Source organism: Lepisosteus oculatus, chromosome 3, assembly GCF_040954835.1.
Source record: "Lepisosteus oculatus isolate fLepOcu1 chromosome 3, fLepOcu1.hap2, whole genome shotgun sequence".
Lineage (NCBI taxonomy): Eukaryota > Metazoa > Chordata > Actinopteri > Semionotiformes > Lepisosteidae > Lepisosteus > Lepisosteus oculatus.
The window spans coordinates 15621663-15649299 of record NC_090698.1 but is presented as its reverse complement, the minus strand read 5'-3'; the positions used below and the strand labels follow the sequence as shown (position 1 = coordinate 15649299).

The following is a 27637-nucleotide window of genomic DNA, read 5'->3' as shown; positions in this document are numbered from 1 at the left end:
TACTGTATAAATGTGTTGTAACAGGTGGCGTTACAACATTTCTGCTTTGCAGTGCTGGGGCCCTGAATTCAGTTCCAGTCCTGGGGTGCTATCTGCCCATGTTGCTGTAGGTGCTCTGGTTTACTCCAACAGTTAAAAGAAGTGCTATTAGGTTTATTGGCTTCTGGGGAATCTGGCCCTAGTGTGAGTGTGTGCATGTCTCTGTTTGTCCTGTGATGGACTGGCATTCTGTCCAGGGTGTATCCCACCTTGCGCTCATTTCCTCCTGGGATAGGCCCTGGCTCCCCCACCACCCTGAATTGGAAGAAGCGGTCAGAAGACAGATCTGTTGTAACTTATAGGAGGGTGTTCCCTCTCATTGAGATCCGTGAACTTACCTGGAACTGAATAATAAAACTAATTAATGATGTGTCGTATTGCAGGCCACTGGGGACTGTTGCTTGTGCTCGTTTGTGTTCACCTCTGAAGAAAAGCTGGCTGTTACGATTCTGAAGATACAGTGGGGTGACAGTGCAGAGAGAAGTCACAGGTTTGGCTCCGAATTCTCTCGATTGTTTTTGTCAATTCGAGCCCCAGAAAAGTGTATTAAAATTGAATACAACTGTATTTTCTCATTAAAATTCAGTTTCTATTTTATGTACCTCTGCATAAAGAAAAGACACTGTGATCACTGATGCTTTGTGAACGTAGGGCACAAAAATGCCCGCAGGTGTATAAATAGATGCTGTGTTCCTTCTTTGGAGGAGGTACATTGGCAGAGTGAGTGCGGTGAAAAGAACCATATGTGCAAGATAATTGCAATATATATTTTTGCATAAAACTCCCAGCTGGGAAAGAGAAGAGTCTTTGTACATTGGGGATTGTACTCTTCAGGGAGAAGAAAGGCATGGTCATTGCTTTGTGTCATTCTCAGCTTGGTGCCCTACAGCGTGCAGTGGGTCACTCAGATGTTCCCCATGGGCAGGATGACTCCCCCCTGTCACCCTGTCAAATCCAGGGGAGCCCTGGTCTCTGCTTTCTCTGGAGACGGACTGGTGCTCGCTGTTGCTGTGAACCAGAAGGATCCCAAGGTATAGTAAATGCCCAATCTCCAAGTTTGTGATTTTTCCCTGTGCGAGTAATTTGTGTTAGATTAAAAGTGTTAAGTTTTTCTCGTGGTCTTTTAGTACCATTGTTTACCTGTTCTTGAATTCCTTCTGCAGGCAACCCAGGTCTTCTTTGTCAGCACCTTGAACTTTGTCACCATCTCCAGCAGCCTCCACGGCTGTGGCAGCAAGGACCTCCGAATCCCTTGCAAATATGCCAGGTGTGTACCTGGAAACTAGGGGTCTTGCCAGGACACAGTGCTTGTAACGCTCCGAAAATTGTTGATAGAGCTGTTGGAATATCCTTGGCCCATGGGGTCTTCTCAGGGAGTCCTGGAGTCTGGGGTTTGTCAGTGGAAGCTGTGCAGCAGTCAGTGCTGACGCGAGCCATGGGCTTTGTGCTCGGCAGGTCATACTGGGTGGGCAGTATGAGCTGGACCCCTGACGGCCTGTACCTGGCCTGTGTGCTGAAGCGCGGAGCCCTGCTGTTCGTGACACGCCTGGGAGCCCTGCTCACCCTCTCCACCACAGGCTGCTCCATGGAGTTTGGCCCTGCGGAGTTCATTCCCCTCCACCCCCTGGTCACCTTCAGGTGAGTCGCCATGTGGGAGGGCTAAACGCTATAGGCGACAGTGTCACCATTGCACCCTGGTTGGTTGCAAGGTCACACTTGACTGATTAGTTAAATTAGAAAAGAACTGTTTCTGAAAAATAGTTAATTAATTTTATTTCCATATTTAATCCCAAAGGATGTTGTCCACTGACGCAGATTTATTAGCTCGGAGACTAGACAGTTCTAGAAGAAAGCTGGTCTTACACTTTGTCCAAGAACATGACATACCGTAACTTTACACCGTACCGTTCTTTTCCACTAGTAGGTGCGATGCAACTACATGACTACAGCTTGGCTTTGGTGATTCTTTTTATGTTGATTTTTATCCATTTCCTTGCGCTCTCCGCTTTGATTTGTTTGAAGTGTATTGCAGTCCGTGTCGGCCACACTTAAGAAAGTAGAGTGACATTAAGAATTCTTGCCAGAGGCAGGAATGCTCGATCACAGGATTGGTCATTACAAAGCACTGGAGCAGAGCCCTCTCTGCCTGTGCTGCCAGCCCCCAGGCACTATGACTGTCATACATCCACTGTCTGTGTCAGCTCTTAACACCACTGTTGGTCTTTCTTCTATCTTTCTCTTTCTCCTGTGTAGTCTTCTGCTCTTTCACGTCCTGAGCTCTCTTCTGCCGACATGGCCTTTGTGTCCTGTTGGCCACGTAAGTACGAGAGTGCTGGACTAATCTGCGAGGCGATGTTACACGTCTTAAAGCCAGTGTTGAGGTGCCATGTCACATTTTGCATCGACAGCTGCATGTTGCACTTAATTTTTTTTCCTGCACGTTCGGTTTGGACTGTTACCCTAGTTCACATACTTTCCAAGTGCTGTTACTCAGCAGCGACGGAGTGTTTTGGCCTGGCACTCATGGAGGTACACAAGGATGTCTGACTAGTTTGAATTTGGATTTTAAGGAATTTAAAGATGGCCGAACCTAATGGTGGAACAGGCGTCTCATCCCGTTAGCTGCTGCGAATGAAAATAAGTAAGGAACGGAATAAGCCTGCTGCTGGGGCTCTGGGCATTTTAAGGGCTCAGTGTGACTGCTGTTCCAGTGTTTCTCATTTCTACATGCCCGTAGACCTGTTTGAAAATAAAGCATACTTCTCTTCCCTGGTGCCCGTGTTCACATTATCTTGTGCCTGACATTAAAATAATGTAAAAGAAAGGTGGACAATATGCAGTTCTGTTCTGCAACTTCCCCTTTTATTTTAAGTTAATTAGTCATCTCCCTCCCCTGAAATCAGGTCATTTGACCTGCCAATGAACTTTAAAACAAAGCTAATAAAAAAAACTATATGAATGGGCTTTGATCATCGTATTTGCTGGGATCATAAAACCTGTCAAAAACTGAGGTAGCAAAACCGGCCTCATGACTAGAGGTGTTCTTTTGGAAATGCATTGGCTGGTCTGCAGAAGACTGGTGGTTGAGGATAAATCGAGTGTTTGTCCTGTGGATTATCTGCACTCTGTCAGGCATCATAACACAGTTTTCACTCGATCGCTTTGTCGATCAGGTAGAATGAAGCATTTCCTGTGCAATATTCCTGCTTCGGAACTGGTTCTGGGATCCCCACAGTCATCCAGCTGACTCCCGGTGGTGCTGTGTGTCCCTCCAGGCCCCCCATGCCCCAGCTGAGCAGTCAGGATGCCCAGCAGTCGGCGAGCTCTTGTGCCTCCGCGCAGGACCTCCTGAGGCAGCGCTTCTCCGTGACCGCGCACCCTCGTCTGTCCTACCTCATCGTCTCCGACGGCTACATGGCCAGCGTCCTGCGCGTGGCCAGCCCCGCCTCTGCCTCCTCCCTCATGGCCTGCCTGCTAGCGGACACGGCCAGCCGCCTGGAGCAGCTGAGGAGCGGCTTGGCCGGGACCACCCAGGTAAAACGAGATCCAGCCGGAATCGGAAACCGTTGAGCCTAGCCCTGCTGGGGGGAGGTCCTGAGTTTCGGGCTTTGTTAGGACCCAAACTTCACCCAGAGTTAGCAGCGAGCTGCTCAGTGGGGTGGCGCCTAGTGTTGCGTCACACGTACGATGCCAAGTTTTCCCAGCCAGCTAAATGTTTATTCACTCACTAAATAAAACTTACAAATAACATCATTCTTATTACTTCTACTTGACTTTCAATTATAATTACCAAAATATTTTCATATTGTACATGTATATGCTCCCCTACAATACATTTGAGATTTCTCTCCACCAGTTAACTGTTGAACAGCAGCTTGGAATGTTTTGTCCAGTTGGGCTTGAGGGTCATGGAGCCTGCAGCAGTCTGGCTTGTGTGTAGGCACCTATACAATTGGTCAGTGTGAAAAAAAGGGTTTCTTAAAAATACTGGCTCTGAAAGAGAAAACTATTTGGCTGAAATCAGTTTTATTACCAAGATTAGGTTTTCTGAATCCTGGTCGTGGAATCTGTTCCCGAGTTCTTAAAAACACTGATTTTGTCTACGATGTCAAACTGAGGTCACCTGAGGTCGCTCTGACTTCTGACGGGAATGGTGTCTCTTTTGTGTTGTCAGCCCCACGAGAGGTTGAAGCTGGAGTCTATGTCTTCCTTGAAGATGCTCAGCCTGCAGGACTTGCGGCCCAGGGAATCTACCTTGACAACCGTACCCCACTTCCTGCTGGGGGCGGACGTGGCGACGGAGCTGCACGAGAAGACGGCTGACGTTCAGGTCAGTGGCAAAGACTGTCTTACACCGTGCTGAAATACCTTGTCGGGTTGCTCCTCATGAAATCACCCAGTGAATGCGTTTTCCATTTGTTTCGAGGTTATATTATTGTGCTGTTATATGGCCTCTTTGGATCGGGATGTCAACTAAATGCCTTTTCGGTGTGTGTTTAGAATGTAACTGATCAATTTTCGGAATCAGGTCAGGATCAGATTAGGATTAAAAAAAAAACCTTTAATCTCCAAATATTTGGATTGTAAATCTGTTTTTATCTGATTAAAATGACAAAGTTCTTGTAAGAATTGACAAACGACTCATTGGCAGCTGAGCCCCGGGCCTGAATATCGGGGTTCGGTGGCATGTGCCTGCTCCGAGAGCTCTTGGCTGCTCACGGCTGCGCCTCTGCTCCTGCCCTGCAGAGTGAAGACGATTCTGACGATGGCACCGTCTTCTCCAGCCGATTTGTGGAGGACGGAGGCCGGCTGGAGTTCGCCTCCATGTTTGACACCGTCCATGCCAGGCCTGAGCCCGCGCCTGCCCTGCCCGGTGCCGCCGGTGCCTCCACCGTGCACCTCGAGCCGATCCAGAGGAACCTCCTGACCGTCTGGACGCTGGGGGTCTCTCTGGGCAGGGTGGCGGAGAAGGAGCGGCTCCTGAAGTGCGCTGTGCGCTGCTTCGTCCGCTTCGCTAGCCTCCTGCAGCTCGGCGGCTGCCCGCTCCCAGCTGCCCCGGCCGACGCCGTGGACAGGGAGCTGTGGAAGGCCCTTCGGAGGGAGCCCTGGGTCTTCCGGGTCCTGCGGCTCCTCCGGGCCTTCCTCGCCCTCCTGCCCTGGGACGCCCCTCACGTCCGCTGCCTGGGCCTGGCCGTAGAGCTGACCAAGCAGACAGCGCGGCTCCTGCTCACTCCCCAGCGGGTCTCTGCTCAGTCCCTCTCGGGGGCCCTGCTGGTCCTCAGGCTGGCCTCCCGCAGCGTGGACGCCACATACCAGCCCCAGCGCCGGGCCCCAGTGCACTCCGATTCCTTCTGCACCCCTCTCCTGCAGGAGCAGGAGCACAGCCACAAGTGGACATCCGGGGCCGTCCGTGTCCGAAAGCTGCCCTCTGACAGGCAGGTTTTCTTCACGCCATTTATAAGATAAGATAAGACCACTTTATTGGCCATATGCAATTTCTTGTATTAGGAATTTGTTTTTTCGCATACCCCAACTTGCTCTCCATGAGACACACAGACAGGTAGAGAAGCTTGGGGTCAGAGCTCAGGGTCAGCCATTTATACAGCAACCCTGGAGCAGTTGGGGTTAAGGGCCTTGCTCAGGGGCCCAACGGAGTAGGATTCCTCTGCTGGCTAAGGGATTTGAATCGGTAGCCTTCCAGCCACAGGTGCAGGTCCTTAGCCACAGAGCCACCACACCACCCATTTCATAATGTGTGTGGGCTGCCTGCAGTCCAGTGAGCCAGAAAGCAAACAAGTGGTGCTTATGTGCATGCCTACTTCACTGCACTTGAGGGGAAATGTGTAAGATGATGCTTCTTCTGTCATTCTGGTCACCACATTCAAGCCATGTGTGTGTCAAACTAGGAGAGGTCAGTCACGTGGTCCCTAAGGGTGTGGAGTGTAAATGAACACCTTGCAACAAATGCATTGGTTACTGGATTTGCTGTGTCTTGGGTTTTGCGAGTTCTGGCTGCTCAGAAATGTCAGTCTTTTGCTGATGATGCAAGTGTGGATTTCCACACTGGTTTTAGGGACGTGAAAATGGATGCAGGCTGTTTGTATAGCAAAAGAGCAGGGACCATTTCAGCAACTGCTTTTAGATAAGGTGGAAACTGCCAGAGATGTTTATAATTCTGCAGTGATATGTCTCATTATTATGGGGAAGATTTTAGGCTTAGTGTGTGAGGGGAGAAAGACGGTGAAATCTGGGATTTTCAGGGAAGGTTTGCTTTCATACTCCCTCCCTCACTGCTTGGTGGCACTGTTGTCATCTCGTGGGCATGAGTGTGGCGCTGCGGTCAGGGTTCGGGCTCATAACTGGAAGGTCGTGGGTTATTTCATCCCAGGTGAGGTTCTTGTCTACTTAGTGAGCTTAGTATTGCACTATGCAGTGGCTAAAAAATGAGAAGCTGAGGTAGTCAGGCACTCCAATCCATTCCCTTTTCAAGCTTTTACCACAGCCTTCTTCATTAGTTTGACAGCTCTTTTGTAATGAAAACAACAACAATAAACATCCATTTTTAAATCTGTAAACCCATGGGAAATCAGCTGTCATCAGCAGCAGTTTTTCTATCTGATTTACTATGTCAAAACCATGCACTGTACTATATCTTTTATATATAGAGTGTATTTCTTCCAAGCATGTTCTGTTTGTTCAGATGTTACCATCATCAGTGTTCTGCCTCAGCCTTGCAGCAGTAGGACTTTAACTTTTATATTAGATATATTAGATTTTATATATATATAAAAAGTACCGTTTGGTGTTTTGAAAGTTCAGTTTACCAGATGGACAGTTCATTCCGAATCAAATGAACTGGAAAATGGGCACATTTTGAAATGGGCAGTTTTGTTCAACCAGGCAACCATCTCAGAAAGGTCATTTCCTCCTCGCCAAAGCATTAAGAAGGGTCTGATCAGTGTCTGTCGTGTGCCTTCTCTCGGTCCGCTCCAGGCTGGCGGGGCTGTGGAAGGTGCTGTACCGGCAGGCGGTCGTGTACCGCGCGGAGCTGCGCGCCCAGGCCAGGCGCGGGGACCACCCTTCGCTGCTGCATGAGGCGGGCGAGGTGTCCCGGGTCATCGCTCAGATTCAGCAAGTGCTGCAGTCAGCTGGGCAAAGGCTGGCAGCCAGCAGGAGGCTATGCTCCGTGGCAGGTGTGATCCACAGCCTGATTCTTTCATTAAAAAACAGTATTCCCTGAAGTTTGGAAGTCACGTATCTCTTGGCGATATCCTGCTGACTGCTTACTGACACCACCCTATGCACACATGCCCTAAAGTCTGGGCTGCCTCTTTTCACGTCTGAAACACCAGGTGGTCTCACACTGCTCCCACAGAAAAGTGCAGGCTCACACCGAGATCACCGAAGCAACTACAGGCACTGCTGTTTCACTTACACTCATCCTGGTGGGGGTTGATCAAGTATATATCACGGCAAGGGAAGCAGGGCACATGGTTAGCTGCTAATCATGCCACTGGATCTGCCTCCCTCCTCTCCACAGTGAAGGAGTCCCAGCCAGGCTCCCCAGTCTGTGGCACAGTTCATAGTGTCCTACTTCAACAAGCCTGGATCTAATCCAGCACAAATCGTTAGCCTAGATCTGAACCAGCGACCTCTGGACTACAGGCTCCAGCCGAGTTCTGAGCAGATCCCTTTTCTGGTTTGGAAACGTGGGAGTTCCTGAATTGATTTTTCAGAGGAGAAAGATTTGTAAGAGAGAATGCATACATTTTAATCATTTAGTTGCTATTTTATACATTGCAGACAGTTGTCATAACAGTTGAATGGGAGAAATATCTTAGATTTTTGTTGTGCTTTCTGTAGATGTTCACTGGTATGTACTTGTGCCCCTAGGAGAACAGCACTTCCTGTTGGGTTCCTACCCGGAGAGCCTGCGGCTATGGAAGGCAGCGTTGTGGGCAGAGCATGGCAAAGGTACTGTATGGGTGCCACACTTTGGGGCACGTGGCTTGGGGCTTAAAGGTCAGGTGGTTAGGCTTATGGGTGGTTATACTGTAGGTGGTATGTTTAGGTTAATAATTAGTTTGTGAATTGCTTTCTAGTTTGTGTACATAATCTAGTATGCACCTGCAGCTCTCTGCTTTTGAGTCAATGTTTTGTGAAATAATTTTGCTCTAGAGGGGTAATTTTGATAATGAAAGAGGCCCCAAGAGTGTAGTTTGCCTTGCAGGCGCATTGTGTATTGCTGCATCCTTTCCTCTCTCTTTTTATTCCTTCATCCTACTCCCCAGCATCCTTGATAATTGTCTTTCTGCAGACAGTAGCAGAACCTGCTTCCTGGAGACCCGCTGTTACCTGGCCATCCTCTACTGCCACCTGTTCCAGTACAATCTGAGTGCCGCCCAGGGGCTGTGTGACCACTTAGCGAGACAGGTGCTCCGACAAGCCCAGCTGTACCCTGAGGACAGGACAGACGTCACCGGTGAGGAACCAGAACTGCATTGGGACGGACACTTCATCTGGTGTCATTGTTCTCCTGCAGCTCTGAATACAGACTGGTCCAGTCTCAGAAGCAGTCAAAACTACATGTCTTAAATCATTTTAAATAATGATTATGAAGGCAGTGTTTAGATTTGCTTCCACTATCTCTGAACGCACTGTTTTGACTTTATTCTAATCAAAATAAGCACAAAGGTATGTTGAATTTGAGAGAATTGTATAGTTGTCCTTAGCAAGAGAGGAATACTTTGATTGAATTTAGGCCCAGGTTACCTGTAATGGGCACAATGAAACAGTTGCTTTCTAATTAAAGATGAAGCAAATATTTTCATTGTGTGAGCAGGAGTGGTTTGATCACATTGCATACAGTATATGACAAAGGGCTCATGTTTGTGTGTGGATGACAAAGACATCCCATACACTTCCCACACTTTATCTGTTGTGAATGCTGGAGAGAGAGCTTAGTGTGGGCATGTCTTACCCCCCTGGCGTGGTGGGCTCACTAAATAACTCGGTACATTCTCAAACAGGTTCTTCCTCTTTCACGTTCATGTGAGATATTTAATGAGCAAACTGGATCATGCTTGCACTAACAGAGGGGTTCCGTGTTATATACAGATCATTTTCAGTTTTGCTGGGAAAGAGGGGTTATAAACAGGTGATGCAAGATCTAGAACCAAGCAAAGAACCTAACCATTAAGTAATGATATTGGTGTTTGTTGAGGGTGGCCATGAGCTCTTTAACTGGGACTAGATCCTATGCCATCTGTCATGTCATTATACCCACTCATCTGTCTGCTTTACTCACAATGCAGCATGCTTTCTGCTGTCTACTGTATATAGTACTGTATGTGTGACCCAGTATCCCCAGTAGAATGGTTGGTTTTAATGATGGTGCGTTATCACTGCTGCCCGTAGCTGTGCCAGTCAGTAGCTGGCCTCAGCTCACTCTCTCCTTCCTCTCCACAGTGGAGGAGTGCCGTTTCTCCCCAGCCGGGCTCCCCAGAGAGGTGCACACAGAGGCCGCCCTGGCCGTGGTGCAGTCTATGGCGCGGTTCATGGCGGCCTACTTCACCAACGAGCCTCTGGGTGTCCTGCCCCCTCACCACGTAGATGTGCTGCCCCCCGTGCACATCAGGCCAGGTAAGAGTCGCACCCGCCGCGGATGACAGCTTGTTTATCTTCATCCCGCAACCAAGCCATCATCAAGACCAGCGCCCAGGACAGCCGCGTCCACGTCCACGTTAATGATGAGAATCGAGGACCACAAGGTCTCGGAGTAGTTCTTTTGACATCAGGTTGGCAGACACAGACTTAATGAGCAAGTTAGGATGCACGTATTTCACCTCCTCTGCTTCCACATCGTGCATGAAATGGGATTGGGAGGGGCAGTAGTTTTGTGTCTTTACTTGCAGAGGTTCTGAATGTTCCGTGAAGGCGCTGTCCCATGATTTGCTAAACCTTTCATAAAATTGATTTACATGCGGACCTTCAGAGCCCATATTGGAATCCCTGGCCATGAATCTGCTGTGCTGTGATGAATTCATGAGCTTTGTCTAATTACTTGTGCCGTAGGCGTGCAGAACGAATTACAGGCAGTCTCTGAGACCTGCTTGGCTCAGGGATGTACAGTAAGTCTTGTCGTGGTGGCATCAGCAGTAGGGATGACAGAAGGATGGAAGACAATAAAGGCTGATGAAGAGTTTAACTACCTGAGTAGGAAGATAGATCTGTGAAGTACAGTAACAAGGACTGTCTTTTCTAGTGAGCTGATGAAAACCTCTTGTTGATCTTCTAATAATTGACTGATTAAATCAAGTGGGTAGCTGCATCAGCGTGCGTAGGCTGCAAAGGAACAAGTAAAGGTTTATTCCATGCTGAAAAGCGAAGAAAAAGAAGCACAAAGTTTCAACATGGAATATACCTTTACTTGTTCCTAATCATTGACTTAATTAATTTTTTTATTGATTTTGAGTGAATAAGAAAAAAAAACACACACCCACACACTGTGCTTTTATTTTAATAGTGAAGTAAGATTTGCAAAGCACCATTTGTAGGCGTTTTAATTTCTTTAGACTAACTTTCTTCGGCCTGCTCATTACAAGTTTGATCTTCAGTCTAAAAGGATTTAATCTCCAGGTCTTCATACCCCCCTGGCCTGGGAGCTGCTGCTTTTCTATGCTCGTTTTAGCTCACAGCTGTGTTCTATAAGGATACATTAGGTATCCCCCTGTGCCAGTTCCAATAACTAAGTACAAATCAAGTTTAGAGATTGTCATTTGGAAAGTGATACTCTAATTGACTCTGATTAACTATCCCATGACTGCAGTGTGCAGGGATTGTTTGTAGCTGTGCATGGGTAATGGCTGTAGACAGTGCACCCATGCTGTGGCTCTTTGTCTGTAGCTCAACGTCAGTTTTGTGATGGGTCTAACCCAGCACATGCATTTTTATCTGTGAGTTATGGGAAAAGATGCCAGACCCTTTACGTACTAAACCCAAAAGCAGGGTTGTGGTAACCTGTGGTGGGGCCCCGTGAGTCAGCTCTGCGCGTTTGTCCGATCTCAGCTGGGCTGCCTCGCCCGATCCCCCTGCGGCACGGCCGCGTGGCCGAGGCGGCCCGGGCGCAGCAGTTGTCGGGAGTGTGGACGGTGGGGTACGCCCTGGACCTGCTGCTCATCGGGGGGCTGCTGCCCGAGGCCATCTGGCTAGCCCACCGGCTGGGGGACTGGAAGATGGCGGTTTCCTTGGGCCTGGCCTACATGCTTTACTGTCAGAACAACCTCAACTTGGCAGAGTGAGTATTTAACCCGCACAGATAAAGTAATCCTCTCACACTAACTAACATCTGAAGGTTGGTCATTCCATTCTTAGTCAACTCATTACCAAAATGATTTGTGGATGTTGCTTAATGTTCATAAAAGACATTTATGGAAATATTCCTAAGCGTTGGTCAAAATTTTCCTACTGGAATTTGGTCACACAACATCCTGGTACATTAGAATGCAGAAGCAAAGTTCTTCTAGACTAGAAAAGTTGGATACAGCTCACTGTTGTAATGCAAGGACCATTTTCCTATTAGCTGGAGGTGCCAGTCTTCTGATTGCTGTGGTTTTTGTTCCAATGATCTTCTGGTCATCCTGATCGGGTTGCTATGAAGTGCAGTGTCTTCACAGGCTGAAGTGGAGAGAGCTTCACCTTCCCTTGGAGCTCCGGCCAAAACAGCTCTTTCAGGAGAAGTTGCAGTCGCTGCTGGGGAGTCAGGCAAACCCAGGGGAGTCCAATCTCAGCAGCAGTGCCAAGAAATACAGGCATTTCACAGGTACTTTCACACATACTCTCTCTGTCCCCCAATCAACTGGACACTACATCTGTCACATTGCAAATGTGGCTCAGAATTCCTCACAACTCAGATCTCCTTAAATTGCTGGGTCTTGTTGCTTAGGTGTACAATATTAATGCCTGTGCCTTTTAATTCTGAGACATCCTTTCAGTGAAAGATAAATTGTACAGTGTTGTGACTAAAAGTGCCATTGCCCCACCCCACCCGTTGATGCTGACTCTGCAACAGCTCTTGTACAAGACGCAGAACAGCAATCAGCCCAACTGATCAGCCGTTGGTGAGTTAAAATTTCAGGGGTATCAGAGGAAAATAGTTTTGCTTAAAGTGTTTAAAATTAATAAAGACTGTCAGATTTATATCCTGGGAACAGTATATCCTGTAGAAGACAGGATGCCCACATTGTTTTGTGATGAAGGAAAGCATTTTTTTTTACCACTAGAATTTTAGCTAGCAGGTCTGTTCCTCCTGCTACTCAGTGATGTTTCTGGGAAGATGACTCTGGATTGCACTTACATGAATTGCTTGTTCTCCAAGCTCGAAAGTAGCTGCAGCTACAATGGAACTCTGAGCTGGGGTCCCAGGTAAAGGATAACCAATGCACTCTGTCCAGACTTATCCAGCTGTCACTGGGGAAACCCTTCCACAAATCGAACAGCAATTCTTCTGCAGTAGGACTGACCATTGTATCGTTCTTTCAGTGAGGAGTGAAAGACTTGAACGTGTCTCCACGTGCTCCAAGATCCATAGAGCATTAAAAAGATGAATTAAGCAGCTTTGTAAAGTTTTAAAATCACTAAGATTTGAGCAGATCCCAGGACTGAATGATTCCTGAGTTTAAAGAAAGAGAAAATGTCTCAGAATCAGGTACTTCTCACTTCACAGCAACATGAATGTGCTGAGCAAATGAGGTAAAAGAAAGAATTTAACAGCAGCACCATGAAAACCCCAGCTGAGAGGAGCTTGTTCCCTTTGGTTTCTGTATTGGATGCTCACGTTGGAAGTCTTGATTTCTTCCTTTCTGCCTCAGACTCCATCGAAGAGGAGGATGCAGACCTCCTGTTCGTCTCTGTGCAGGAGATCCTGAAGGCGGCTGTCATGGCTGAAGTGGACATCCTCTCTCAGACCTTCAGTGTCCTCATGGAGACGTCCAAGGGCCTGGCTGCTCAGCTTAGTGCTCTTGTGCCCCCAGGGCTCTACCTACCTGCCCCACCACTGTACTGCCCACAACCCGCTTCTGACCCCAAGGTACAGCCTGTGCCTCGCACACCTTCCCAATGTTTTATTCGTGAAATCGATTAGTCTTGAAATCAAAGATTAGCCAAACATCAGAATGGGTCTGGTTTATAGTACATTTAAAGAGCTATTGTATTAATCACCTTGAAAAATAAAAGATAGCATCCGTCTAGTTAGGTCACCTTGCTGCCCTTCCCTGTTGTGTTCATGTTGGATTCTTGCGTGATGGTCAGCGTCAGTCCCTGCACGGTGCACAAGTCTGGGCCTGCAGGTGTGGACGTGCTTCTGACTGCTCTGTTGTTTAGCAGCTTTGTTATCCCTGCCTCAGGGATGAGCTGTTTGAGCACGGCAGGGCTCTGCACACATATTGCCCTGCAGTAGACTGTAAACGAGTTCTTAAATGGCTTTAAACCAGTCATTTCCTGTGACGGCTGTTTGCAGAATGAGTGCTCCCTTTGCTGCGGCGCCTTCGTGAGTCTGGTCTTGCAAGCTGAATCCATCGAGAGACGTCTGAAATGGTTTAATCAAAATGGTCATTAACTGTGTCTCCACTTCCTTTTATGCATTATTAGTCCAATTGTTCATGTACTTTTTTAAATACTCCAGAAATTCTGTTTCAGTAATTTAAACATTTAAGACGCGTTGTGTTGATGCCCGCTTGTATCGTCACGTCTGTGGGAAAGGTGCCGGGGTGACGCTGTTGCCTGCTGTTTGAGCGCCCCCCTCTCTCCGTCTTTCTCAGGACACCTCGGGCGATGCGGGACTGATGTCGGAGCTGGTTTCCCGTCACCGTGTGTCCGGCGTGCTTCAGAGGGTCCTGTTGCTTCTGCGGGCGGCCCGCTGCACCCTCCCGGCCGCCCAGTGGTACGTCCAGAACCTCAGGCGGTGCCGCCGGGTCATTGACAAGGTACGCCTCTCGAGATGGGGGGCCTCGTTGCTGGGGGGTACGTGTGGCACTTTCTCTGTCAGACTGTGTTCCTGCACCACAGACTACGCCTTCAGTCACACTAAGAGCTCCAGAACCACAGACTTTTGTCAGTGCTGATAAAAGGACTACGTCATTATTTATGAGTTATAATTATTCACCTCAAGAAGCTTTATTGGCATGACCGATTAATTACAGTGTTGCTGAAGCATATACAGTTAACACAGCATCTACAGACATTACAATACAGACATTTATATACAACATGTAGAATATTATCGAGAGACAGGCTCACTCTTCCTCAGGCTGTGACAGGAGATCACATACTGTCCTGCCAGTTCAACTGAGTTCCCTCCCCCCTCTCCAAGCAGCATTGGGAGTTGTTTGGGTTCTGGCAGGTTTGGCAGTTCTGGGATTAAATTTGTTAATTTGAGGAAGAATGTCTCATCCCAGAACAATTGTCAGAGGGCAGTAGAAAGTGCATCTGTCTGTCTCTGTTTCTCCTCGCTGCCAGTGGGAGCATAGTCTGGGTAGCCATGTCTTCCTGTGTCACCCACTTTCAAAGGCCAGATTGTGATCACTGAGCCTTTGTCAGGGCCTGTTTCTTTTGGCTGTTTCTTACTCTGGTCGAATATTCAGCTAGCGTGTAGTGCCTGTTCAGGGTTCTCTAGCATTCCAGTTAATGATGTTTTTGTATGTGTGTGTCCCAGTGTGTGGGATATTTTTGTTTGCTCTGTGCTGTGATGTGGCTGATTCTGATTTGGAGTGTTCTAGCAGTGCTGTCCTGAGGCTGTTAGCCCTCCCCCCCAGCTCCTAGAGACACCTACGAAGGGCTGGCACTGATCCCTCCTCTAGGTCGTTTGTTTGAAACGTGCTCAACCTCCTGCCAGTTAGCTATGAGATGCTTAAAGTCTTATTGCCGCTCTGTGGGGGAAAACAATATAGTACCTGCCCATTTCCAGTTGATTTCAAACCTTTGCAGATCTGTGGTACTCATGGTGCCTGTCTGTATAAGTGCCCTGTCTGTTTCTGACTTTGCAGATTCGTTTGAAGGCCTCTCAGGCTCCCGCAGGCATGTTCCCAGAGGGGCTGCTGAAATACGCCAACCGAAGGAACTTCTTCAGACCCGGGCCCGCAGGAGACAGCCAGGCTGATCCAGTCGCCATACAGGCAATAAGTATGAGTCCCAGACACACAGCTGGACTTCAAATCAACTGAAACTTCATATCAAAGAACATACTTAAGACCACAGTGTATTAAATGGAACAGAACTATTTCTAATACATTTTTAGCACTTTGTCAAGAGTCTTATTTCAGATTTAAGGGCTATTTCAGATTTAAGACAAATATGAGCTGTAGCAACAGAAGCTTTGTCTGTGGTAAACACATTGTGCTTGGAAGATGAAGTATAAATATATCGCATGCTTTCTGATGACTGTAATAGCTATGTGTCACAAGAACAATACTGTCATTTGTAAAAGTCAGTGATAAATGGAGTTGCCTTTCATGAATGGCCTGCTCTCCTCTCAGCGTCTTTCAGGGAGCTGTGTGGCCTGTGCTGGATGTGTCATGTCCGAGAGCAGCTGTCGGCCAGCTGCAGGAGGTACCAGAGGGCACGGAGCTGTGTCCAAGACCTGGAGGTAGGGCTCCTGCGGAAGACCTGGGAGACTACTCGGTGGGTCAGGGTGGGAAGGACCATGATGTTCATCAAGGAAGAATGATCAAAGAACACATTACCTAAAAGAGGCCTCTTCAGAGGTCTGCTACCTGAGCTCGGCCCGAAACCCGATACTTTGTCGGGCCTCGTCGGGCTGGGATCGCTTTTTCACGTACAGCTTCGGGCTCGGGCCAGGTTCTGGTTTGTTTTCTAATAAGTCAAAATGAATTATTATTATTCTATGTTTTAAATGTATTTTTATTAGAAATTAGTCATTCATTTTGCACGCTCACTTGCTCGTTCTTTCTCTTGTTTGTGTGTAAAAGTGCCTACCTAGCTAACTTCTTTGCAATGGATGAAATAAAAGGAAAACTCAAAAAAGGGAGAACTACTCAAAATGAGTTGGGGACAGCTTCCTTATGGAAACATTATGACCTTGTGATAACAACGGATAAAAAGGTCGCTGCCAGACACATTGATTTTTTTTGTCACTACAGGTGTCTCCCAGGGCCCTGGAGTGCATCCGAGCCTTCTGGTTGTTGTTCCAGCAGAGCTCTGAACTGACTCAATTGGAGTCGTTAGTTTCTTAATTAGTACAAACTCATGTTGTCTCTAGCTGATTGTTTAAATGTTCCCATGAAAGCTACAGGCCTGTGGCTCCATGGCAGCAGTCCACTTTTTTTCCTAAAGTTTTTCCAGTCAGTTTTAATACCATCTCATCAGTTTGTTTGTATCGAGAAACAGAGCAGTTTCCTGCGACGACAGGGTCTTGACTTCGTGGACCAGCCCAGAAGACAACTGTTAGTTTGCTCTTCCTCCTGAGGTGTGCACAGGCCCGTTTATCTAGGGGCTGGACCGCACAGAGCGGTGCCACCGGGCCGGTCGGGTCTGAGGGGCGGCCGTGATGACGGTGTGTGGTTGCAGGCCGGCGCAGGGGGGCTGCAGTACGACTCGGCCGTGGTGGAGCACTGCCTGGAGGCCCTGGAGTGGGCCTGCCGCCTGCTGCCCTTCGCCCGCTTCATGAACGCCGAGGAAATCGTGCAAGACCTGGTCCTCAGTCTCATTGGAGAGCTGCCCCCTACGAATAAGGTAACTGACTGACTGGTGAGCCCGCCTGAAGACCATAAACGCAGTTAACAAAGGAGGGAAAAACTGCCGCCTTGGGTTTTTTGTACGTCTTAAATACACACTTTAGCGAGTGCTGGTACGAATCATGTCCTCGATAGATGAAAGTCGAAGGAGCTGATTTCCTGGACTCTGTAATCTGTGGCCCTGAGAAACTGTTCTGGTTGTGGTAGATAGACTGTATGGGACGGCTGGGGGAGAATGTTGTTATTACCGATTGTTCTTGAAAAATCAAACCCAATAAAGAGTGCTTCGCACACAAATGTGGGTTCATCTGTCACAAGGCAATGCAGCACTGTCCATAGCTGAGCATTCCAGAGTTTTTTTTTTTTATTGAAAACCACAGGAGGGGAGTGAGCTTTTCACTGTGAGCTCGCGTGAGTGAGTGTGGAGCTCGTGGAGATGAGTAGGAAAGTGATCCTTGCCACTCTCACTTTCCCATGGCTTTCTAGTGAGTGACAGCACTAGGCATTACTGTATGTCCTCTCGTTTCCATGGCAGCTGCAATTGTGTGGTCTTCTTCCCAGGTGGCTGAATTTATAGCTAGAGCCTTTCCTGATGAGGAGGACTCGGTCCGGGTTCCTCTCCGAGAGAAGTACAGCTCCCTCCTGAAGCGGCTGCGATGCTCCACTGTCACTGGTACCCCATTTTTATCTCAGTTGCACATACTGCTTACTGCTTAGCTATCCAGACCCCTGATAAAATACTCTAAATCTCTTTTAATGCCTCACTAAGTTTAGATGCTAGTGGGTTTAACTGTTTTTTGATGGGATGTATTCAAAATACATTAAAGATCAAATGGTGAACTAGCAAAAGGAAATGTACTTTTAATTTAATATTTAAATGCCAGTTCCAATGTGCTTTTTATGTACTGTCATGGTTTCGTAAATCCGGGGTTCCCTGATGCAGTTTTTTGAAAGGGTGCCTTATACAAGAAATCTGAGTAAGTGAACAGCTGCGCACCGATACTAATGCTCAGCTTGCTTTGTGTTATGCCTGCAGCATGAGCGAAAGGAAATCCCAGAATGCAACGCACAGAGATAAAGCCACAGCAGAAATGAATTGAGGTGTTCTACACATTGATTAGTTTGTATCAAACCACAGTCGTATGTGGCCTCACTTGTTTCCGTGCTAGATGTTAAAGGGTCACCAAAGGTAGGATTTGTAAATTACTCCATCTGGGCCTCTTGGCTCTGCTGTTGTGTGTCTCAGGCCCTGAGGCTGGAGAGAAGATGATGACAGTGGTCATACAGGACTTCTTGAGAATGAGGAGGAGACAACTGAAGCGGGTGGTGAGGAATATAGGCCCAGTGGAGCTCCACCTGTGGGAGAGAACTGAGGAGGGGGCAGCCGAGGACGACACTCCCCTCTATGACCGGCTCTCCCTGGGCACCAGCCTGAGCCGTAGCACCCTGACGGACTGCGGCTGGCCCCTGGTCTCCAGCGATGTAGACACAATGGACACCATCTCCGATCCCCTTTCTCCACAACAGAGCCACTTTTCTGGGAAAGAAAATCAGAGGTGAAGACGACACCTTTCCTGTTTTACCTGGCATCTCACGACTTACAAGATTTACACTTCTTAGGTTATCTGCAAGAACTGCTAAATAAATATTTAAGGAAATGCTAAAATAAAGATTTGTGGGAGCCAGCTGAAAGTAACAGCTGTATGTAGCTTCTCCCTTTGATTGGCTCTTGTGTGTAGTCTTTGATCATCCAGAGCCTGTGAAAATTAGTTGTGAATAAACCTTTAACTGTCTTTTGTTCGCAGAAAATCTCAAAGCGCAAAGCAGAAGCCCGATACTTTGAAAGGATCGGACAAGCAACATGAAGAGGTGCAGAGCAAAGGAGAGCTTCAGGAAAGTCCTGCCTTGCCTGTCGTGGGAAGTTGGGAATTCGAGTGCGAGGACGAGGAATATGTCCAATTCCTGGAGCTCTTCCTGAGCTATGTGCTGGAGAAGGACCAGGCGGACAGCAGAGACCCCAGCGTTCCCTTCCTCAGCTGCTTTTCCTCACTACTCAGGGAGAAGGAGCTCACCTCTCTGGTCTTCGACGTTCACACCACGCTCAAACGCCGCCAGAGTCGGAGGAACGGAGGAGGCAGCGTCTTCAGGCCTGGCAGCTGCTACCAGTGGCTCCCTGAGCCTCTCCACTCTGGGGGACCCCCGGCCTCGGTGCACAGTGAGGCCTGGAGCATGGAGTCGGGGCCCTGCGCCTTGAGGAGCAGCCTCGGCAGTGCTCTCCATTTCCCTGGCGCCCGAAAACCAAAGCAGAAAGGTCTTTTTGGCCTCAAGCAACAAGCTCTCCTGGAGGCAAGAAGCAGCGCCAGGTCGGGTTCAGAAGTGAATCGGACCCCGTCAGAACCCCGCTGCTCCCCCGTGGCCGGAATTGCTAAGCCCGAAGGCTGGCTTTTCAAGGCCGTTTCTCCACAGGATCCTCCCACGGAGGCCCCCGACCCGGAACTGGAACCCCGGTTCCGGGTCCTCGGCAGGCCGTTGGAGTGGATGATCCGCTGGTCGGACCGGCGGCTGCTGTGCGTGCCCACCAAGGCACCGCGGCCTCCAGAGCGCGGAGCAGCGATCCGAGTGAAGACCTCGGCCCCGGCGGTCCTCGCCGCCCTGCGCCTGCTGGAGCGGAGATACACTGCAGGCCTGCTCCTGGAAAAGCCCTCACCCTCCCCGGTAAACATGAGGCGGGGGTGTCCTCAGCAGGACAAGCTTTGTGTTGTCCAGTCTTGTGTTCTTGCAACCGTCTTCCCGAACCTCAGTCTCGCAGGCTTCGCTGTTAGCTTACGAGCTCAGGCTGAATGACCTCCAGAAGTCATGACTCTCGAGGACTGGAGATCGGGAGCACTGGTGTAATCCCTCTGTCCTTGTGCGGTCGCTGTTTTTAGTTTGGGCTTGTGTGTGCAAGCCTGATTTCAGCGATAAGAAGCAGATACTTTTTAGAAAAGGCTACCAGTAGTAAAGTCCAATTGTTCAATATCAGGTCACTTACATCTTGAACAGAAATAGGGTGGACTTCCTCACACAGCGCTTTGTGCTCTTAAGTCATGTGATGGGCTGAAACGTGTATGCTTGTAACGCCTTTGTTGGCACTGCACAGGTTACTTTATTGTTATTATGTTGCTGTATTTACTGTAGATTCAACTCGGGGACATCATTTTCAAGCAGAGGTTTTTTCCAGTATGAAACCTGTTGATATTTCAATATCTTACCTATGAGTTTTAGCTGAAGCCATGGGTGACATTCAGACATAACCTTGAACTTTAAATCGGGAGCATAGTGCTGTGTGTGGGTTTGTTTCCAGCTGTGTGGTTATTAGGAACAACTTTTGGGGCAGATTACTAGGTTGTAAGCCCTAGTGTCAGAGTGTTAAAGAGCATCCCCTTACAGGATGGCCGCTCAGCCATGCTGGACTGGTTGATTTAACCGTCGTATTTCCTTTTTTGTTCATCTGCTGCGATTGCAAAATACCTGGTCCACATTTTTTACTATTATCTGTGTTTTGTAGAGGGAATATAAAGCAACAACACATTTTCTTACTTTAAAAGTTGTGTATCGAGGTAAAAAGGAAGGGATTGGGACGGGTGTCTTTTATGGCATGTCACTCTGTGATCGTGAGCACTGTCATTTTTTGTAGATTGATGGTAGGAGGCGAAAAAGCATTGAGAGACCATGCCCCCCACCCCATGTTCCAGAGCAGAGGTACACAGTAGCGCCAGTTGTTCTGGCGGAGATGAACTGGAAGGCCGAGAGGGAGAGCAGTGTGGACACAGGCTACCCTGGCTCTGCTGGGACCCCCATCACCATACTGGACCAGGAGCCTCAACACAGTGAAGTGTCTGAGTGAGTAAAGCTCAGGGGTAACCTGGCACTGTTCTCCTGTACTTCCTGAAAAACTGAGATTTGTGGGGGAAATAGTAAATCAACCATTAACTTTATCTCACCTGATGTGTCATAAGTACAAAGGCTTCATATTTCAAAAGACGTAGATTGAGAAACCTGCGTTCGTAGTAGAGATTTGCAGCTTGAGCGTTTCTAGGGTGAGCTCCGGTAAATGGAATTCTCGGACGGATTCTAGAACTCTCCCCTCTGTTACTCATCGCAGAGCGTCAGGCCTGGGGGACACTGTTGGAGAGATGGAGAGAGACGAGGAGCCGCCTCGCGAGGATGAGCTGGAGGAGATGCTGTCTGATTTGGAGAGTACAATAGACAGAAACATGCCTGAAGGAGAACAGGATTTGCCCTCTGAACGGGAAGGTAGGTTGGGGTCTCAAGGCAGTTAAACTCAAGGACAGGTAACACTGCATTTATTCAATGTACAGTGTGCCACAGTAGGAAGGGCTGAGCTTAGCTCTTGCTTAAAACCTTTTTTGTTTACCCGTTGAAAGAATCTTTTCCCTAGTTCTTAGCTCTTTTACAAAAGTGGGAGCTTTAAAGTTGTAAATTGCACAGGCGACTGCTTAAATTGCTGGAACTAATTTAACGTGGCCTAAATGAATCATTAATTGACATAACTTGGAGCTCAGCTGGAAATTAGACAGAAACAGTGTGCTCCTTTTGAAATGGCTTTAGGAAGGGTGGGTGAGAGGTTCTGGTTTGCATGCCCAGTTCGGACAGAACAGCGCTGTGTTCTGGTGTGCAGGAGGCAGCAGTCCTGAGGATGGGTGGGAGCCCCCTGACCCAGCTCTGACCACCCCAAGCATCTCTGTACACATCAAGACCATTCCCCGGCCAGGCTCTGCACTCCAGGACAGGGTGAGTGTGATCAATGTACACTCCTGCTTGGCTCTCTTAAGGCCAGAGAATCTGTTGTTGTTCGCTTGTCTGGTTAGCATAACTGCTCTAGATGAGGGACAGCCCCATCCTAAACATGCCTCCCAGATCTGAGACTGCAGATATGGCAGTAAGCGCCTGTTACCACAGCAGTGTGCAAGGGCCTTGACTGCATCTGCTGTTCTATAAACATTTTCTGGACTCTTATTTAGTGACCAAAAAACATAACTTGACCTTGCACTTCATATCTGCTACTGGAATATACAAACTAAGATTGTATCCACTGATACATTTAGCCCAAGCTGGCTGGCGTTTGCTTGTACTGTAGCTCTTTCATCTGGGTGAATGAGTTGATAATTACCGTGATGGCCTAAGAAAGTTATTACAGTCCTATCCTGGGTGAAGAGTGGCCAATGAGCTACACTTCACTTCTCTGTCCAGCTGTGATTGTAGGGAGGATGCTCAAAATACCAAGAAATATCTGTAACTATCAAACATATCCATCTTAATGATGGCATGAATGCCTGAAGAAGCCTTACTGTAATTACTTGTATAGTGGTGAATGTAAAATTGATTTAAATTTAGACAAAATAGTCCTTTATTAAAGTAAGAAAATGCAGAAAGAGACCAATTCTTTTGCATTATTTTTTTGTAAAAGGAGGATTTAGAGCTATGTCATTAGAATTGTTCAGAGATGTCAGACAGGTTAGCTCAGAAAGGCTCAGTGTGGATGGCTATGTACTGGAGTTGTAATGGCTACATGCAGTGTAAAGGGTTCACATTTTCTTTTCCAGACTCTGAAACTCTCAGACTTGGAGAGTCCAAGATCTTATCCTGCAGAAGGACCACAGGACAAGAGAGTGGTGTCCTGGTGAGTGTGCTGAGAAAAAGCCAACGCAAAACAAATGTTGCTAGGAAGCCTGAGGTGCAGTCATTGAGTGTTTCTTTCAAACAATGACTCGCTGATTGGTTGCCTTGGGGAAATTGTAAACACAGTATAAAGTTGCTAGTGTAGTGGCTTTCTGTACAGGACTCTTTACACCGAAAGGGCTCAGTTTCCTGTTTGGTAGTTAATTAGAACTTCTTTTGACGATTCTACTTCCTGTTCTTGAGTAATGCGACTCATCTCATCTGTCTCCTAACGATGGATTCCTAGGACCGAAGAGGCAGACACCCAGGAATTACCCAGCATGCCAAGTGACGTACCTACAGACTTGCTGGCAGAACTGGCAGCATCAACGTAAGTGCGGTGATGCTGAGCTTTCCTCAAAGAGATGTTTGTATGGGTAGTGCTTGAGGCACTATAGATTCACAGGGCACTTTTGTGCAGATAAACCAGGACTCACAGCTAAAATAGGCCAACAACCTAAGACTTGCAGAAATATGCTTGTCTCCGGAGGCTAATTAATGGTAGTTCTGATCCATTCTTTTGCTTTTCCACTGTTGGTTAGAAGGTATTTGCAGTCTTTTTAGATGGCACAGTACAGTATATTTGGAACCTTTAGTCATTGAAGGTGCCATATGTACAGTACAGTTCTTGGACATGAACAAGAATTAAGCCCTCACAGCGTTTCTCACTTCTAAACACAAATACCACTCTTACCAGCCTGGACGGGATAATCTGTATGTGTACCACATTCTTACCTCCTTTGTCCAGTGGCCTGAAGCTCCTTGCTTCCATCTCTTTCTGTGTCAAGTGATGAAGTTCGGTGCAGGCACTCATAAGGCATATTGGGCTATCTGTATGGGTTACAGAAGACACACTACTGCATGTGCTTTCACTTGGACATTGTGTATCATTTTTACCCCGTACGCATTGTTTAAATATGTCAGATTTCTATTCTGCGTTCAAAGTTTTTGCCAGTTTTCCTCTTTCAGTTTCTAAGTGACATGGCTCCTGTTTCTCTCAGATGAAGATTTTCTTCTGTTTGGACTCACCTCTTTGAATACCGTCTGGAAAATTAAATACAAAAGAATAGATGGCAGTCCTGTCAGAACTTTTTCTGTATTTTTCCTAGTGCAACCAGCGAAGAAGTTCCACCCACAGTCTCTACTGTCCAAGCGAATGTTCCGTCGATTCCATCATTGGGCCTACAGCCTGGGCCTCCAGTAAACTCTATCCCTCCCAACTCAGACCAGCTCTTGGGGAGCAACCCAGGCACTCAGCCCCTCCCTCAGTCAGATGCCATCAGGCAGCTGCTCCAGGATGAGATGTTCCGGCTTGTGCAGGTGAGTAAAAACACAAAGGGAAATTAACTCGGCAAGAACGAAGTGTCCACATTATCTTTAAAGAACCTGGACTTGTCTGTCATGTGTTCACAAATCCCTTTTCTCTTGTGTACTTACTTTGTCCCCGTTTCGAATGGTTTTGGAAATTTTTCAAATATCTTTGTGCAATGTCTTGTGAGGTGCAGAGGACGGGCTATTATGCATCACCTCTTGCCGCTTATAGTCCATAGCCAAGTGAGGCTGGAAGGGAAGTCTAGTCGGGTGGGGGGGCAAAGGGGGCGGCCGCACAAGGCTCCCCAACCCCTCCAATCCTCACTCCCGCTTCACACACACATAAAAATATAAATCCATGTTTAAATATTTTAATGAAGCAACATAAAACTCGAGATGAAATCTAACATTAGTGGGAAAACAGATGCTTTATTCAGATCTGGAGGCGTGTTCCGCACTCACTACGCCATTGGCCATCAGTTGCCAGCTAAAAGTTATTGCAGTATAACTAGCTTGGAAAAAGAGTTAGCTGTTGGAAAAATAGTGAGCACAAGCAGAGATAGGGGCAGATTTCGAAATTACTACAGTGGGTGTGAGACAAGAAGAAAGACACAGAAGAGGGAGGATGCAAATGTGGCACTTAAAGGGTCTTTGGAATGGTTCGTTGTGAAAACCAGGAGAGAAGAAGAAATTAACACTAGTGTTGATCTCGACGACGACAGGGATACTGGCGTTATGACACCTGAAGGTACCGATAGCATTAGCAACAACGGCATTCAGTAGTTGTGTTCAGTCCTGTATGTCTGTTTGCGCAGGCCAGTAAGGGAGCTATTTCATCACCTCAGCGCTGCTCCCTGCCGGCACCACTACACACAAGAACCCTCCCACCTCTTGAGACGGCCCTGGGTCTAGTACAGTATATGTCCTTGGATTTTTTTGGGGCATCCTTCACTCTTCTTATAAATTGTTCAAAGGTTTGATCAAATCGTGGGGCAGAAAAGCCCAAGGAAAATGGGACGTATGACCCTGAACTAATGTGAATCCATGTCCCATGCCCTCTGCACATACTGTACATAAGCCCGAAAGCTCCGGCTCGTTTGAGAACTAACAGTTCCAGTCACAAAGGAACAGTGCATTGCTGTGTATGTGGTGCTCCGAGTCGTATACACTCTTGTTTTACTTTGTCTTTGATCCACAGTTGCAGCAGATCAATTTCATGAGTCTCATGCAAGTGGTGGGCGCCTCCTTCACGAACCTCCCACATCTGCAGCTTCACCTGCAGCCAAACGCACCTGCAGCTCAGAGTAGCCGAGGGCCTGGAGCTCAACCAGCTGGGCTCGGCTCAGACGAACCGGGCCCAGAGACTGCGGGTCAGTCTGCAGGTGACAGGCCCAGCGGCCAGCAGCCGGCTCCCATGGAGAGACGAGCCCAGAACATCGAGACTGATCAGAGTAACAAAGAAAACGTTGCACAGGTAAAGAGCTTGTGAGGCATGCTGGTGGGAGATTCAGGAAAACAGAATTGTTTTCTGAAACTAGTTGCTTCTGTTTGTCAGGACCTATGCGTTGGGACAAGTGTTAAATTAAGGCGCAAACTCGGAGTGTTAATTATTGAGACATGCAGCTAATTCACCTCTGACCTTTGCCCCTGATCAAAGATGAGCTTTTGATGGATACGACTTGGAAACAATGAATACAAGAGATGGCAAAGCTGGTCGTCCTTGGTGGCTGAACTGGTACAGGCAGGAGAACCCTTTGATCCAGAAGTTTTATCCCTGGCTGTATCACCAGGCAGCTGAGACCGTTACTCACCAACTGGAAGTGCACAATCGGCACAGTTGCTGTATGTGGGGCTGGGATTAGATGAGTGGACCTCAGTGACATCGGGCAGGTTTGCTGTGATGTCATGCCTGCGTGAGAGACATGCTGTGTGGTAGCATTAGTGGAACATGTCTTATTCTTTCCCAGCAGGTGCAGACGGCAGAGCTGAGTCCTCAAATCTGTTGTCCTCTCTGTGCAATGTCACACGTCACAGCTAGCAACATGATGCAGCCTCTAAACCTTGACCTCAGAGCTAAGCCCACCACTGACCATCTTATTGGCTGTATGACTTCTCTTTTACGGCGGCTGTTTTTCATTTCAGAATCCCACTGAGCTCAGTCTTCACTTGGACGCGCGAGGATGCCAGGGGGGGAGTGAGGGTCTGATCCCCGCCTCTCGTGGCCTGCTGAAGACCGCCAACAATAGCAGCCATGGCCTTCCGCTGCTACTGCCCCTATCGGGTTCGCGTGAGACCCCAACGCTGATTCCCCTGGAGAAGACCTCTGCCCCTTCTGCCTCCTCCTCAGGGCTCAGGCTCCTCAGGCTACAGCCTCAGCAGCTGCTCCAGCCTGGAGATACTCCTGTTGTAAACCTCTTTGCTCCTCTCCTTCGGTGCTCAACACAGACCCAACCTCCTCCTCCTCCTCCTCCTCCTCCTCCTCGAGAGGCCTGGGCCCTGCGTTCTAAGGAGCACCAAAAGCGGAGGGACGTGGCTCCACCCCCAGCTCACTTAAACATCAACCAGTACGACCCCAAGGCCCTGAGGACAGCTGAGGAGCAGAAGGTTAGGTGGGCCGAACGAGTGACTGCAGGCCCTCCTAAACACCTGAACCTGGAGCAGTACGCTGGAATCCCAGACACCAACCCTCTGCCCCAAGCGCGGCCTACTCCAACCCATCCCCACAGCCTCGACAGCCAAGCAGGGAGACTGGCGGGGGGTCCCCCCGTCTCTGTGCCTCCACAGCCCCATGCCCCCCACCAGGCGCGTGGTCTTCCTCTCCTGCGTTTCCACCCTGCTGTCCACCAGCTCCCGTCCAGCTGCATGCTCCCCCAGATCCTGCCCCCTTCACAGACCGCCCCTCTGCAACCCTTGACCCCTAGCTCTGGACCCTCAGAACACTATCCCAGCATCCCTTTGCTGCAGGCGCAACCCGCGCCACTGAGCAAGGTACAGTTTTTTTTCCTAATACTGAGAAAAATATATGATGGGAACTGTCCAGGGTCAGAGCTTTTTTTGTGTTTTTGAATCGAAATCACTTCAGAAGAGCTCTGGTTCATCCGGCCACACAGTCCAGTGGGTTTTCTAGCACGTAATCTGTCAGAAGCTTAACAACCCAAGACCCCATGGCCCTAGAGTTTACCACATCAAGCAAGAGTTTGAAATACCCAGTGCGTTCACCTCAGCACTTTTTTACAGGCATTAATAAACCTCCTGGGGACACAAAATGTTGTATTACTCCTACAACCTCTGATCTTCACTGTTGTCCATTGATATTGTTGGAAGCAATAGTGGAAAAGAAGCCAGAAGTAATTCTTTGCGAAAGTTGTTCATGAGAGGTTAATAGCTTTTGTATAAAACGGTGATATTACCTAATATGTTCTACACCTAAAATCTAAGGCATACAGCAGTGTCATTTTTTTGTCAAGCAATCCATGGGACTGTTACAGCACCTCAGGGCCTAGAAATGTATAATCTGTAATATTGTAAAATTTTAAATATTTGGTGAGCACTATTCTCACGCAATGAGCATAGTTTTACCTAACGAGGGCTTCTCCTGCTGTCCGCCTTCATGTTTTCCCTTCATTGTGTGCAGCCCTGATGTGAGTGTGTGAAGCTCTCACTGTTGACAGCACAAGTGATTGAGAGGAGAACCCCAGTGATCCAAAACTGAGATCTTCAGAGTATCGTCTCTGTGGGAGGGGCAGCGATCCAATCGAGGTCGTCTCAATGCCTTGCTGTACAGGTGCTTTTACACGAGCTCAAAAGGCCCTTGCACA

The 27637-nt window shown here is 48.1% G+C and overlaps 1 protein-coding gene across 5 annotated transcripts in view; it reads left to right on the top strand.

Moving 5' to 3' along the window:
- cplane1 (ciliogenesis and planar polarity effector 1) overlaps window positions 1-27637 on the top strand; it is a 53119-nt gene that overhangs the window by 5048 nt on the left and 20434 nt on the right. For 4 of the 5 annotated variants that reach the window (XM_069186934.1, XM_069186935.1, XM_069186932.1 and 1 more), the window contains exons 6-34: window positions 423-529; window positions 914-1070; window positions 1203-1306; window positions 1495-1677; window positions 3315-3573; window positions 4214-4369; window positions 4786-5474; window positions 7033-7232; window positions 7933-8013; window positions 8357-8521; window positions 9508-9681; window positions 11107-11335; window positions 11715-11860; window positions 12909-13126; window positions 13857-14021; window positions 15081-15216; window positions 15570-15679; window positions 16621-16785; window positions 17349-17460; window positions 18034-18343; window positions 18593-19502; window positions 20464-20669; window positions 20932-21083; window positions 21469-21581; window positions 22394-22470; window positions 22756-22839; window positions 23618-23828; window positions 25018-25293; window positions 25962-26807. In XM_069186934.1, the coding sequence (XP_069043035.1) occupies window positions 423-529; window positions 914-1070; window positions 1203-1306; window positions 1495-1677; window positions 3315-3573; window positions 4214-4369; window positions 4786-5474; window positions 7033-7232; window positions 7933-8013; window positions 8357-8521; window positions 9508-9681; window positions 11107-11335; window positions 11715-11860; window positions 12909-13126; window positions 13857-14021; window positions 15081-15216; window positions 15570-15679; window positions 16621-16785; window positions 17349-17460; window positions 18034-18343; window positions 18593-19502; window positions 20464-20669; window positions 20932-21083; window positions 21469-21581; window positions 22394-22470; window positions 22756-22839; window positions 23618-23828; window positions 25018-25293; window positions 25962-26807 (6741 nt within the window). The remainder of the gene's footprint in view (window positions 1-422; window positions 530-913; window positions 1071-1202; window positions 1307-1494; window positions 1678-3314; window positions 3574-4213; window positions 4370-4785; window positions 5475-7032; window positions 7233-7932; window positions 8014-8356; window positions 8522-9507; window positions 9682-11106; window positions 11336-11714; window positions 11861-12908; window positions 13127-13856; window positions 14022-15080; window positions 15217-15569; window positions 15680-16620; window positions 16786-17348; window positions 17461-18033; window positions 18344-18592; window positions 19503-20463; window positions 20670-20931; window positions 21084-21468; window positions 21582-22393; window positions 22471-22755; window positions 22840-23617; window positions 23829-25017; window positions 25294-25961; window positions 26808-27637) is intronic. The other variant, XM_069186933.1, reaches the window with a different exon arrangement.